The sequence below is a fragment of the Dromaius novaehollandiae genome, chromosome 4, assembly GCF_036370855.1.
Source record: "Dromaius novaehollandiae isolate bDroNov1 chromosome 4, bDroNov1.hap1, whole genome shotgun sequence".
Classification (NCBI taxonomy): Eukaryota; Metazoa; Chordata; class Aves; order Casuariiformes; family Dromaiidae; genus Dromaius; species Dromaius novaehollandiae.
The window spans coordinates 77,486,088-77,499,936 of NC_088101.1; the positions used below are offsets into that span (position 1 = coordinate 77,486,088).

A 13,849-nucleotide genomic window follows, 5' to 3' on the forward strand; every position below is an offset into this window, starting at 1 on the left:
CTGACACCCAAATTCCTCTGAGGTGTGAACTGTTCCTGTTACAGCTCTGTTAAAGTATGTGTTCCCTGAAGAGTAGATTGCTTTTATGACTGTTTATCACTGGAATTTGCCTGTACTACCTACTGCCCTGATGTACATGGGAATGAAGGGTTCTACACTGCAGTCAGGTTGTATTAGGAAGGAAAAAAAAACCACACCCCAAAACAAAACTTTAGTGGATTGACCCAAAAGAGAAATTAAGAATTAATTTATGGAAAAATTCTGCAATTCATTCTGCAATTTATCCACCACTCTCTGCAGTTGATGGCAAATCTTACATCTCATGGTAGGAGAATTCTAGCAGGTGAGCGGGTATATATGCAGGAACTGCCTGGAGCTCTGAGGTTTAAACAGAAATACAAGCAGGAGCAACGCCGTAGATGACAACAAATGCATCCTTCTCAACTGAGAATTTACAACTGCCAAGTCTAGATAGGCTGAAGCTTTTCTGAAGGTGGTAGGAAGCATAAAATGTTATAGCTTCACACATCAATAATGTAGAAAAAAAAAATCTTTGAAAAGAGATGTAAGAGGTGTGTAATTACTAATAATCATGTTCCTATACTTTAAGAAAAAGCAGGGAAATACACATACTATAAACATAAGGTGTTCAGTCTCATGGGGAAAGAGGTAATGGCTCCGACAGAAAAAAATAGCTACATAAACTTGTATATAACAACACATCATGACTTCTTTAGTACCTATTTTAATACTAGATTAGAAAAGTACCTGATTAAAACAAAAAACATTGAAAACATTCTCAATTGCATGGAAGTGACAATGTAATCTGCAGCCACTATTTCTTAAGTCTCACTGCACAAGTTTACACCTTACAGGCCTTCTCATTTACCACTTTCAAAAGCAGCATTTACAGTGAAAAGAGACTTCCCAGCTAAAACCAAAGTTAAGGGTCTCACAACCTTAGTCTTCTGAATCCTGTACACTTCCAACCGTGTTACAGGCTTTTCATGACTTTGGTTAAATTAGTCCAGGCCAGACAACAAAATAGACCACAGCGCAAGCTGTTCTTTAAAGTTCAAGCCCCTTCTCCGCCTCACACATTAGCCATGCTTCTCTCTAGGCTCCTCCTGGTCTGCAAAGCACAACGCAAACAGACACTCACAGCAGCTCTACATCTAGCAAGACTCTACACTCATAAAAGGTTGCATTTGATTAACAAGTCCTGCAGGGATATGGTGCTGCATGATTAAATATACTGGGTACGGTGCCTGCTCAAGGATCACAGTACAAACACACATATGCCCTCCTCTCTCAGAGCTACTGAGTACTTTATTTTTTTTTAATGCAAAATAAAGCAGTTTCTACAGAACAGACTAAAAGATAAATTTCCTATCAGTTAACTGGAGCAACTCCCCACTAAATCTGGGATCCACTTGCCCCTGAGGCTGGTACCAGATCTCCCTGTCTCTGCGGAGGGAGGGGATCTTACCCACTCACAGCTGTGGATCCAGCTACATGACAAAGCACCTAAACTCTTTTTTGAGCCATAGCATTCCTGCATTTCAGCTTACTACAGATATGCTGGGAGGTTCAGAGTTTACCAGGCATTCAGTTACCATCGCAGCAGGAACTGTATAGATCTCTTACAGAGGAGTTGGGTAGAGTTGTTCCTGATTTGGGACCCTGATTTCCAAGGAGCTTTTGGTATTTTTAAATGATCAGCAAAAACAGGTGGCCGAATATCATGATTGATACATGATTGAAGATAGCAGACACGTACAACAAACTGGTGCTTTCTTTTCTCCTCTATCATGGCAAGTTTACTATCAGAACTGTAATCAAGCTATATTTCTACACACATAAGAACTCCCACCAACATAAATATGAGTTTAGGGTAAGCCAGAAACACAGAATTCCTCCTAATAGGCACATTTCAAGTTGTCAGCGCTGTCGTGAGCACACCACTAGGTAGTACCAAGAAACAGCCATAATCATTCCACGTCCATTCAAAATGCAAGAAGAGGAGGGTCAGGGGAGAGAAAGCAAAGCAAAAATAAAAACAGTACTTGGCAGATGGAAAGGGACAAAAACAGTTGCAAAAGAATTTTATTTTCAGACTTCTAAGAAAATTTACAATGATGGAGTTAAAAAAAAAAAAAAGACACCCTGTAAAAAAGGTTGACAATGTTTCTCAAACTATAGAATCAAATGAAGTTACAGAGCAACATATGTACAGTGAAATGCTAGTCTTCAAACTACTATCAGCTAGGCATTTGAAAATTGAAAAATAGAGCCTAACAATAAATCTCTACAGCTTGCTTAAAAATCCCACAGCAATCCAACATTCTGAGCTTAAAATATCCTTACACTACACAAAAAAACTCATCTCCGCATTTATTTATAGCACTGAAATCACCTAGGCAAAAATTAAGTGGCAAAGGCACACCTTGTCAAGTGTGTAATGAAGGACATCTTCAGCACACTGCAATAACGTACAACAGAACACAAATCACCCTGCATCCTTGCTTACTAATCCCCAATGTCTAATACAAAATATGATACAGAAGTAATAGAAGCGATGCTTAGTGGTTTTATTCATGCTATTTCTATTCTTCCTCTAGAGAGGAGCACACATTCCCTGCCCCATGTCCTGTTTGAATCTTGGCACTTTCCCAGGGTATGTTCTCCCTGCATTATGTTCACCATCATCCTCCTCACTGGCAAAGCAGGTGATTCTTAACCTAGTCCATCCTGACCATATATGCCACCATCCTTCCCCCTATTCATGACTCCATCCTGCAGCCTAACTCATACACCCTGCCCAGATCTCACCTTCATTTTCCAAAATTTACATACAGAGCAGAAAACAAAGAGATACTTAGATGCTTAATCATTGCTGTCGACTTCACTTTATCCAGGTCACACATTCACTATAAATAGTAGGCTTTTAAAAAACACTTAAAACATAATTTTAAGAAAAATTTAATTAACAGTTTAACTTGAAATTGCACAGGCACTCCAAACATTGGCACAAAGCCTTCTGAATATGGATTTAAATAAATGTGAAAACTAACTGCAGCCCTAATGTGGCCATAACTGCTTCTCAAACATATTCTTTTCAGAGAATGAGCAAAAAGAATTATTTTTTAGTTACAGCATATGGATTTGTGCTTTCACTGTATTCATTATGAGAAAAAACAAAGACAGTGTCTATTAAATACTGCTAAAATAATTCATTTGGACCATTCAGGAAAATGTATCAAAAGGTTATTTTTTTCTTTTCAAACTAGAAATAAACCCATGAATGATTTAATGAAGCTTCTTTTCACAATACTTTCAAATGGGTATGAAAAAAGAAGCAAACAACAAACCTCATGCTAACCAAAGTTAGCAAGAGTGCTGCACCATTGTTTCTCTGTCACTAAGTTAAAATTCTGATTATTCCTGAGATTTTTGCCAACTGGTATTATTAGGGCAACTAGAATCACTATGAAACCTGATGATACATATAAAAAAATGAGACTTTGGATGTTGGGGGAAGAAGGAGAGCAAACAGGTAGCTATGGAAGGAGTGGCATAATTTAGCCTTAATGGTTTTGAAGATGTACAATGAGATACTCAGTTTCAAATGCCTGTCTGCCACCCCAGGCAGCAGACTTCAATAAATTGCTGAAGGTATGTCTAAACTGACAAGTCAGATCACTCACAAACATTTAGACCATGTGAGCTAACCCCACCTCAACTAATTCCTTCCCTGTTGCTTACAACAAATCAATCCTGGAGCTTCCTGATCTCAGGGCAGAGCCCTTCTAGGAATCAGTCTTGCACCTCCTTCCCCACACCTGTCTGATTACAGGCAGCAGACCCGGGAAGCACACTGCAGAGAGAGCAGAACCGAGAGGCTGAATCACAGCCCCTTGAGTCCAACAGAGTTTTCAGAAGTAGGCTGGAGGGCTAAGGAGGGCCTTCGACTTAGACGGTTCGCAAGGATGGCCTTGAAAAAAACACTGACCCTAACCATCAGTGTAGGCACAACCAAAGCCTGTTACACCAACGCTTCCCTACCTCCCAAATGCTGCAAGTATAAATACATGACACAGAGCAATGTCCAAGGCGCTCACACACTGCTGTGACAGAGCCATAAAAGCACCTCAGACACAGAGCATCATCTAGTTTTCACACAAGTGAAGACAGTCAATGATACAAATACATGAAAAGCTTCATAAAAAAACAGTCCCTCAAACATATTCTTTTAGTTTCTCTCTAACTAACTATACACTCAGGCTCTTTTCACAGCACTGATTTATGTAATCCCACATGCTCATTTTAAATGTGCCCACTTCAATGGCAGTACTTAATTCCTCAAACAAACGTGTCTCTGCTGAATTCCTTCACACGTTCCCTAATTTGAACATGCTCTCTAACCCTCCCAGCCTTTCAAGACCCTACCAGCACAAACAGCTTTATCTTGTTTCAGTTTAGCAAAAACATTAGCAAAGTAGTCTTCTCCAGAAGAGAGAAAAACGGAAATATTTTCTTCACACAACGCACGATTAATTTATAAAGCTTACTGCCATAAAAAACCAAGAATTTAGCAGCATTCAAAAATAATTTATAGGAATATCCGAGTCATACTAACAGAAACTGAAAACAAATGTGTTTTCTAGAAAAGGCATATGAATCTCCATGCTTCGGCATTTAAGCCTTTCTGCAAGTGGTGATCAAAGAGAACTTTCCCTGGAAAAGGGTAATCCTGTTAGTGGACCAGTGATGAGCTACTGCATATCTCCTCTAAAGCACCTGGCTCTGGCCACCAATTATAAATACGATACCAGATTAGGTGACCGGTTATGAACTGCCATGCTATCTTCTCTTTCCCCAGTGAGATCCTTCACTGATCTGGCTTCTTCTTGTGCAAGTCATGCTCACAAACACGATGAAAGAAAGAAAAACATCAATGAAATAAAAATATGCACTACGGTCACCCTAGTTAGCAGCACATACTATTTGGCCTGCCTTTGTTCTTCTCATGAAACACCAGCTGCAAGACAGATCAACGTCCTTCACATTAGGTTACTGCTATAGGACAAATTCAGCTCTCTTACATGCCGTAAAAGCTTCTATCACTGTCACTGCAAGTCATTTACATACAGTCAGAATCAAAACTGGCCCATTTAGAAGTAATGACTGATGGCTTGTAATGTTCAGTGTTTCCTTGATCAGGCACAAATTTTGAGGAAACCACATACTAAGCCTCTCAGCTTCAGCATAAACACCACAAAAGTTATTACCTGTTAAAAATATAATGAAAATAATAACATTTGTGACTTGTAACTTAAGCAATCTTTAAATTAATGGTGTTAAATTAAGGAAGGCTTTGTTAGCATCTGCTCAGTGTTAGGTATTTACCTTTAGTCCACCACAGATTGGACAAGCTGAAAAAAGAGCTCTTGTCATCCCAAGGTGGGGGCTACATATGTCATAGGGGTCAGCTGAGACTCCACTAGGTGGTGCCAACTCACTACTTTTGGAGTCTGACACCTGTCCTTGTGGTTTTGTATCTGACCACCTCGAAACAAAATCCACATATGTCTCATCACTTGAGTCCTTGGCGCTTTCTGAGAGTAAGGATGAAGGTCTCCCTCTGTCCTGGCTGTGCTCGGCTGCTCTCCGTGCTTCCAAGTGCGGTATCAGCAATTTTGGGTCATTAATGCCTTGAGGTGACAGGGGCTGGTCCCTGGGTTTTGTGGAATCGGCACTCTTTGGCTGCACATCTTTAGCAGCTGCCTGTAACAAACTCCTGGGTATATCATAAATATGTCTGAGAGAGCTGGGAACCTGATACTCTGAGCTCGTACCTCTGTGGGACTCACTATGAGGACAAGTACATAAACTCTGATCTGAAGGAAAGTTCAACGGCAGGCTCAGCAATGATCCAAACTCATCACCACGGCAAATGTCCAAGCTCCCAGCATAGGAAGAAAAACTTCCAGAGTAAGAAGAGTGACTACCAGTAGCTATTCCACTGTCCGAAGAACTCTGACGACCAATTTCCTGCAGCTGTCTGGATCGGAGAGGCTTTGGAGGTGGTTTAGTCATGCCACGTGCCCCTTCTGGATGGGTCTTTTCTTCCCCAAGATGAATGCCCTTTGCAGCTGCCAGTCCGTGACTCTCTTGAGAAGTGCTGGCTGAAGACTGTTCAGGCCAGATTGTCAATCTGCTCCCAACGCTAACATCCGAGTGGCTGGTATCCGAAGATGAGCTTGAAAGACTTCTATCATCTCCTGGAAAAAAAGAAAACAGATCAACTCATGTTTAAAACACAATGGATAGACTGGTAGCATGGCAAGAATGTACAAACAGAAAGGATCACAAGACTCCACCTGCTTTGTAAGGGGAACTTCTGTCAGAAAGCCAGAATGCCTGCAATAATTCCTATCCCCAAGGGAAAAATAAAATGCAAACAGTATACTACCTTACCATAACCCTATCACATCGCGGAACATATTACATTCAGGGCTACATTTTTAGAGTTTATGCCCCCAATTCTCCCCTGTTGAACCATATTTAAAGCCAACTGACTGTACAGGAGTAATGTTGATACTCCTATCGTATACCACAGGGAACAGTCACAAAGTTCCATGTTCTCAGAATACCTGAGGATATTCTGAAGAAAAGTTTCCACCACCTATACCCCAAAGACTTCCATGAGATTTCAGTGTTTCTGCTTGAATCAGCCAAATGATTATCTTGTTTTACTTTTTTTTAATCTATTTAAATCTTACCTGAATGGTATTAAAGTGAATATTAAAGAGACAGCAAAAATAAAATCCAATTTAGATTGCCCTGCTCCCTGATGTCCACTACACTGTACATCTCTATAATATTCATATCAAAAACACAACCATACATCACTGGAACAAACAAAAATGAGAATACTACTACTACGACAACATTTCCATATCCATAAGGAAAAAGATCTCCCAAGATCCATTTACACACATACTGCAAGAAGTTTTTTTTCCTCATTGATACTTGCAAGAAGGACATTTTTACAGGTGACTACAGCTATGCAAGGCATCTGCTTTAAGAAAAAATTAATCACTGGCATGAAAGGGCATGACGGCACTTTCATCATGAAATATTCTCCTATGGCAGCACATACAATGCGCAAAGTTATTTTCCTCCTCCTTAATAAAATCAATGTGAAAATAAAGGCTGACAGCAGGATCATTTTGTAGATATTGTTTTTAAACACTGGTCAACAAGTCGCCAGGTAGGGCAGGAAGAGTCCACTGCAAATCATATAGATTTGCACGACCTGAGCTTCCGGTATTACACTACTATTTCTATTCCCAGTTGCTGGGACAAATATTTAGAGCAATTCTCCTGCTCTCTGTGGAGTAATTCTAGATATATACTACCACAGAACAGCAAACATTCATCCTGTGAAATCCAATCCTTCCCTTTTCCCCAATGCCATTACATGACATTAGCTTGTGACTCTGATTTGAGTAAGTCCTGAGATGAAATTATACAGCCTTCTAGTCAGAAGGCATGAAATACAAAAGTATTAGTATATTTCTAAGCAATACATCCAGAGTCTAAAGAAATAATATATGGGAAACAAAAGTTACTCTGCTTACAAGAACTGTATATTTTTATTGAAAAAATAAAATTCTTGAATTTATTTGAAATCACTTCTCCTAATCAGCTATTTTAGGTAGCAGGACTTGTGAAGGGAAGCTCTCTCATGATCCTGTAGCATATGCTCTAACTATGTAGAGCTCTAACCATGTTCTCCAAGGCAGTGGCAGAACCTAGATCTCCAGATTCAGGCAAATGCACTTCCCAGCAAACCTACAGACAGCTGGGGAGAGAGGAACACCAAGACGGATACTCTTTCTATTGTATTTCCCACAAATATTTTATTTTCCTGTGCAAAACTCAAATAATGGATTATGAAAACCCCACTCTAGAACTCCTCTTGCTCTGAGGACTATGACATTCCTAGAATAACAGGCACATAAACAGAAGTGGTCTCAAGCAGAGGATGCATATGAATCTGGACCACATGTTCCCAAACACTGAGTGACTGGATAAAAGATAGTCATGTCTCTCTATCAGGTCTCATTTGTTTTGCATCAAAGCAGTAGCTATACTATAACTAAGAAAAACCTCAGCAAGTCTCAGTGGAATTTAGTCACAAGCCACATGACTCAGCAGTGTCAAAACTGAAGCTGTCATGGATATGTACAGAAGCACATAATTAAGCTTTTGATGATCTTTACTGGTCAATTTTTAGGCTTGTAGACTTTAAATTCTAGAGCAACCAGAGGTTTTGAGGAACTAGAATTGTTCTCAAACAAGTCCAGGCAGTCCAGGTCATAGATCCTTTTACAAACCTAGTGCTAGGCACCAATTCTACTTTCACACGTAAACAACTCCAGAAGGGACATGTACAGATATTACCATGAAGAAAAAGAACAACAACAAACAGAACCAAAGCACAGGAGTCCCGGGTTTTATTTCAAGAGTCTCCTGTAAATCTGCTGTGTGAACTATACTAGTCAGTTGACTCACTCCAACCTGTGAGATAAAGTACTTAATCAGGTATCAAACTTGATGCACGCAGTTCTTTTGAAGTTGCACATGCACAACTTCAGCAGGATTCAACATACTAAAGGATTTTTCTGTATTAATATTTGATTGAAAACTCACTCTGCTCAGCTAAAAACTCCAATCCACATCAATGGCCTTTACACAATGCTGTTAAGAACTGCCCCACGAGAGCAGCCAAATCAAATATCCTGAACATTTATTTTCTTTTCTTTTAAGCTCAGCATCTTACAACTTTATATACATGTGTGTGCATGTGTGTGCGCACATATATATATATATATATATATATATATATATTTATACACACACACACAAAATTTCTAAAGACTAGGAAGGAGGGGAACACCATTTGTCTTTTTTCTTTAAAGATATTTCTTACCTCCACTGCCCTGGCGACTTGTATGGGACAGCAAGCTCAAGCGCTTCTCTAATTGCAAAGCTTCATGAGCCAATCTCTCTTCTGAATAGGCTGGATTTGTACTTGGATCTTTGAAAAAGAACAAAAAATAAATAAATGAAGAGAAGAGACATGGAAAACATGTAAAAAGAAGAGAGAGAGAAAAAAAAAGATGTATTCCCCTGTGTATTCTTATGTTAGGTCTTTATTACAGAAGAGGGAAAATCTTGATCAGAAAACATACAGGACAATCCGCCTTATGGCACATCCCAGAGAGATGCTACATAATCAGTCATAATTCCAAGAGTCACAGACTTTGGGAGCTCATACCCAAAGTCTGTATGAGTCACCACCAGGGACAGACTCCTGAACACCACAGCACTCAAGGCAACAGGTACAAGGATAATTAGCACCTAGCAGGTCTAAAGCAGTAAAAGCTAACAACATGTGACCTGTAGAAGGAGTTCTGACTTCACTGAGCTCAGGGGAAATTTTGTCATTAAGACAGACCACATACTAAATGTACAAGTCTACATAATAAAACTGAAGTCACAGCGGTTAAACTATTTGATATCCTCATAACTGATACAGATCATCTATTTACAAAGATATCACTTTAATGTTTGATTAGTTTCAGAAGTTAGAGAGGAAATAAACCTCTAGTGGGTCTCTATCTTCCTGTTTAATATAAGACTAAAGTTAGAATGATAAAAACCATTTAAATGTATTATACATTTTTTTTCCCTACAATACATTTTAGTGGTTTTGCCATTCCAGCTAAAATTGCTTCACTGAAAAGATCTCCTTCCATTTTACTACGAAGAGAAAGACCAAAAGTTGTACAAAACATGGAAGGACTTTCTGCAGAAAACAGGCCAGTTTCCTCTAAACCTACTTGTTTCCAACCAGGCACAACAATAAAACCAGATGTTGAAAGCAATCATCGCCATCATCCCAAGAGGGATCTTACAGATTATTGCAAACAGCACTGAAAAGTGCGCCATGTCCAGCAGTTGCAAATGGTCTGCTAACTTGTTCATTATCAGAAGTTTCAGTAGCCCATATAATTATATACAGAAAGGAATTAATGACAGATAAAACATAGATTAGCTTCCTCACAGCTGCCACTCGCGTATCTGATCAATCTGGTAGTAAAGGCATACCACAAAAATCATTTAATCACTGAATCATTTAATAAGAGGGTTTTTTTTAAAAAAAAAAAAAAAAAAAAAAAAGATGTGAACAGAGATACACATTGCTGTGGCTGAATCAGTAAAATAACCACCAGCTGAAATAATGAAAAAAAGTTTCATTTTCAACCCATGTCTTTTCGTTTTAAAAGACTTGAGTTTGGTGTGGTCAACATGTGAGGGTAAACATTCACCTGCACACAGCAGTCAAAGCAAGCTCAGTCGGGGAAGCAGTTTTTTCATGTGTGCTGAAGCTCCAGGAGAATCCCTACTTCATTAACTACCTGAGAAACAAACTGCCACATCTCTCCTCCCTGACCCCATTAACTTTCTGAACTACCCTGGATAGATCTGAGCACATCACAGGAGCCAAAGTGACAACACTGAGCTTTCTTCCCCATGTAGAGGCGTTTTCCATCTTTGGCAGTCCATACTCTGGATGAGGTTACCAAAGAAACCAGACATACCATACACAGTCCTGATACAGCAGCATATATTGAAAATTAAAGATGTTCTAGGAGGGAGAGAGCAACTTTGCCCATCACAGCCTGTGAAAAATAGCATCTGTGACCTCTGCATTTCCCAGATCAAAGAGCGACCTCGTAGGTCTTGATGTCAGTGCCTTACACCCTCCAAACCTAACTTTCAAAACAGGAAAGAAAGAAGACTGTTTGATATGGATTATCTCCATATCAAACACCTATTTCCCCTGCAATACAACTCATACAAAGCACTGACTAGCTCCAACCTGCGTAAGCACTTACTCAGACAAAACCTTCATCACTTCCATATGGATCTTTGCCAAAGGAAGATACAAAGATTTAGCCACCAGCACCTACAGTGCAACCCAGACAGGTCTAAGCAAGGATCTGCCCAGTGGCACACAGTGTTAGGGCTGCTACTTGAATCTATTTGAGAATGTGCTCTGCACCAGCTACCTCTACTGTATGCCCTGAAATCCAGAAAGTTTCAACAAAGAGGTTTTAGGAGCACTCTGAGTATAAAGCTGGCATAACAGATCAACAAGTAAGTCAAACCAAGATGCAACAGACACCAACTCTTCTCACAACAAAAAGCTGTCAGTAGGAAAGATCTTCCACTTTCCTCTGAAATACGATTGCACACAGATTTTTTTAATGTTACTACAGCACATACACAACTATTAGTTTTTTTTAGTAACTGATATCCCTCTTGCAAACAGAAAAAGATAGCGTAACTGAAAAAAAAAAAAAAAAAAAGTCAAGCAACTGATCCTGCAAAACTGGCCTGTAATAAAATACAAGGTGGGGGGGGGGGGGGGGGTAGGTGGAGAGGCAGGGGAAGAGAAAGCAAATGAGAAAGTTCTGCATTACACACGCTCAATTGCTACTACTAGCCAATTCCCATATCAGCTAATACACAGCTGCAGAACATAACAGATTTCACCCAACAACAGGGAATCTCAGTGTACAGCCTTTGTCACATAGGCCTGACAATTATTATTAATTTAATTATTTAAACAAATTATCATTTCAATTCTCTGCTAAAAAGCAAGACTTCTACAGAAAACATGCACAATATCATTCCCACAGAAGCAGTAAATTCTTATACCAGTATTTTCAGATATCGATTATCCAGCACTAATCAGGACATTCTGCTACAAGATCAGACTAAGGACTGAAATCACTGGCCTATACCTTTTGGAGAACAGCCTTTACTGGAGAACAGAACCTATAACCTTCTGTCATACACGTGTAAAAATAAGGCCTAATAAAAAATAGTGATGATGTTTTCGTCAACAGTGAAGGTGAATTTGCTGGCATCATCCTACACTTCGTACATGCAAAGCCTCTAGACAAATATGCAATAATCTGCCATATTACTAACTCAGCAGGACAACAGCAGCATGACCAGTACTGAGACAGCTGTCCAAGGAAGTTGGGACAGCTCCTGCCCACACAACATCCTACAGTAGCTCCAGCAATTTTAAGTGCAATTGGTACCTTCATTTCCCAAACTCTAGACGAATCTACCCTGTCATGTGATTTAGTCCCACGGAACCTAAGAAATCAGATTCACTCAGGCCCTTCAATTAAGGAAGCACTTTATCTTTTCCAAAAGAGAAGCGGATCCCTTGCTATGAAGAAAATTCTTTTCTACAAGATAGTGATTGAAATCTCTTTAAACACTGCTTTGGGACAAAGCTGAAGGATTACATGAAATTTGGCTGGACTAAAAATGTCTCTGATGGAGATTTTATTTTTATATTACGTTGGTGGATACCCATTAGAGCCACATCAGCTGCTCATCGTGGGAGATTTTGAATACTTTGGTAATATACGAATAAAGTTTCACAGTGATTCAAAGCTCCAGGGTTGTTTGGCAAGCACCTGTCAACAAGAATGTATCATATCAAGTTAAGTCAACAGCTACCTAAGATATTTTCAAATTATATGCATCTTTAAAATGCAGCATCGGTTAATTATTCTGTTAAACAAAGTCAGATAAGTTAGGCTGAACATCTGTCCTTTCTTCCTTTGTAATTGTAGGTACATTCGCAAATCAGACCTGGACCCTCACCTTCATGCTAACATCTCCACACCTTGTAAGATGTCTGGAGGAATGAAAAGATGTAAAAGTCTGAGGAGGATCCACTTGGTACAGATACTGCAGAAGGCAGCCACAGAGCTGTCTTGCAATGATCAAAGGTGCATCAAGCTTCGACAAAAAGAGAGCATCAGATAGATCCTCAGCAAGCAGCACTGCACACTCTCCAGTCAGTCACAGAGCAGCCTGGAAAAGCTTCCAAAATTAAAAGAGAGCATCAAGACTATCAACATTACACTTGGGGTCTCTCCAGCTTGCAGGACCAGACTGTCCTTTAGCCTTAGCCGGATTTGTGGAGTACTGATCTGCCCATGCAACAAAAGACACCACTGATAGGCTGCTAGGCCTTTGCCTTGTTCATGTTTGCAACTTAAGAGGAATCTTAGAAGTGAAGAGAAGGAATGTAACATACACCTGAAATAAACATTTCTCAAATAATATGCATGCAAATTCAGTATGGGTTACAAAACATGCAATCAGTGACTCATTACTCTGTCAATATCTAAACTTCTGTCAAGACAAGAACATAAAATTCTCGTCTTCTTTCTAAATACCTTCTCCAAGGAGAGGGGAAAAAAAACAAAAACAAAAAAACAACTACAGAAGTAGCCAATTATGGCAATTATTTTTCAACTAGCAGCTGGGGAAAAACAATCCATCCAATGACTTCCTGCCACTTAAAGAAGTCATTTATTAAAATGCTAGGCTGCCTACAAATGTCTACGGATATCTACATTACCTTTGTATTCCCACTCAGTGCTATCTGCCTCAAATTTAAGGCCTGATTATGCAGTCTTTAACAAATCAAAACTTCCAATTTGCCAACAGTGTTACCAAAGGGAGGATTTTGGTACAGTTTTGCGTCATTAAAGGGCTCCAAAAATACGCACCACACAGTAGTAAACTGTAACAACCTTCTAACTTTATGTTCCTTTTACATTTTATTTTGGATGTACACATATGGGATTATTTTTACTGTGAGAATATTCACGTTCATATGATAGCCACTTCCATAGAAACACAGAAGAGTTCAGGTTGGAAGGGACCTTAAGGG

General features: G+C 39.5%; 1 protein-coding gene across 4 annotated transcripts in view; it reads right to left on the bottom strand.

Moving 5' to 3' along the window:
- Positions 1–13,849, bottom strand: part of DOK7 (docking protein 7) — a 70,197-nt gene that overhangs the window by 35,841 nt on the left and 20,507 nt on the right. For all 4 annotated transcript variants that reach the window (XM_026121939.2, XM_026121940.2, XM_064511486.1 and 1 more), the window contains 2 exons: positions 9,002–9,109; positions 5,410–6,284 (listed from right to left, as the gene is read on the bottom strand). In XM_026121939.2, coding sequence (XP_025977724.1) covers positions 5,410–6,284; positions 9,002–9,109 — 983 coding nt within the window. The remainder of the gene's footprint in view (positions 1–5,409; positions 6,285–9,001; positions 9,110–13,849) is intronic.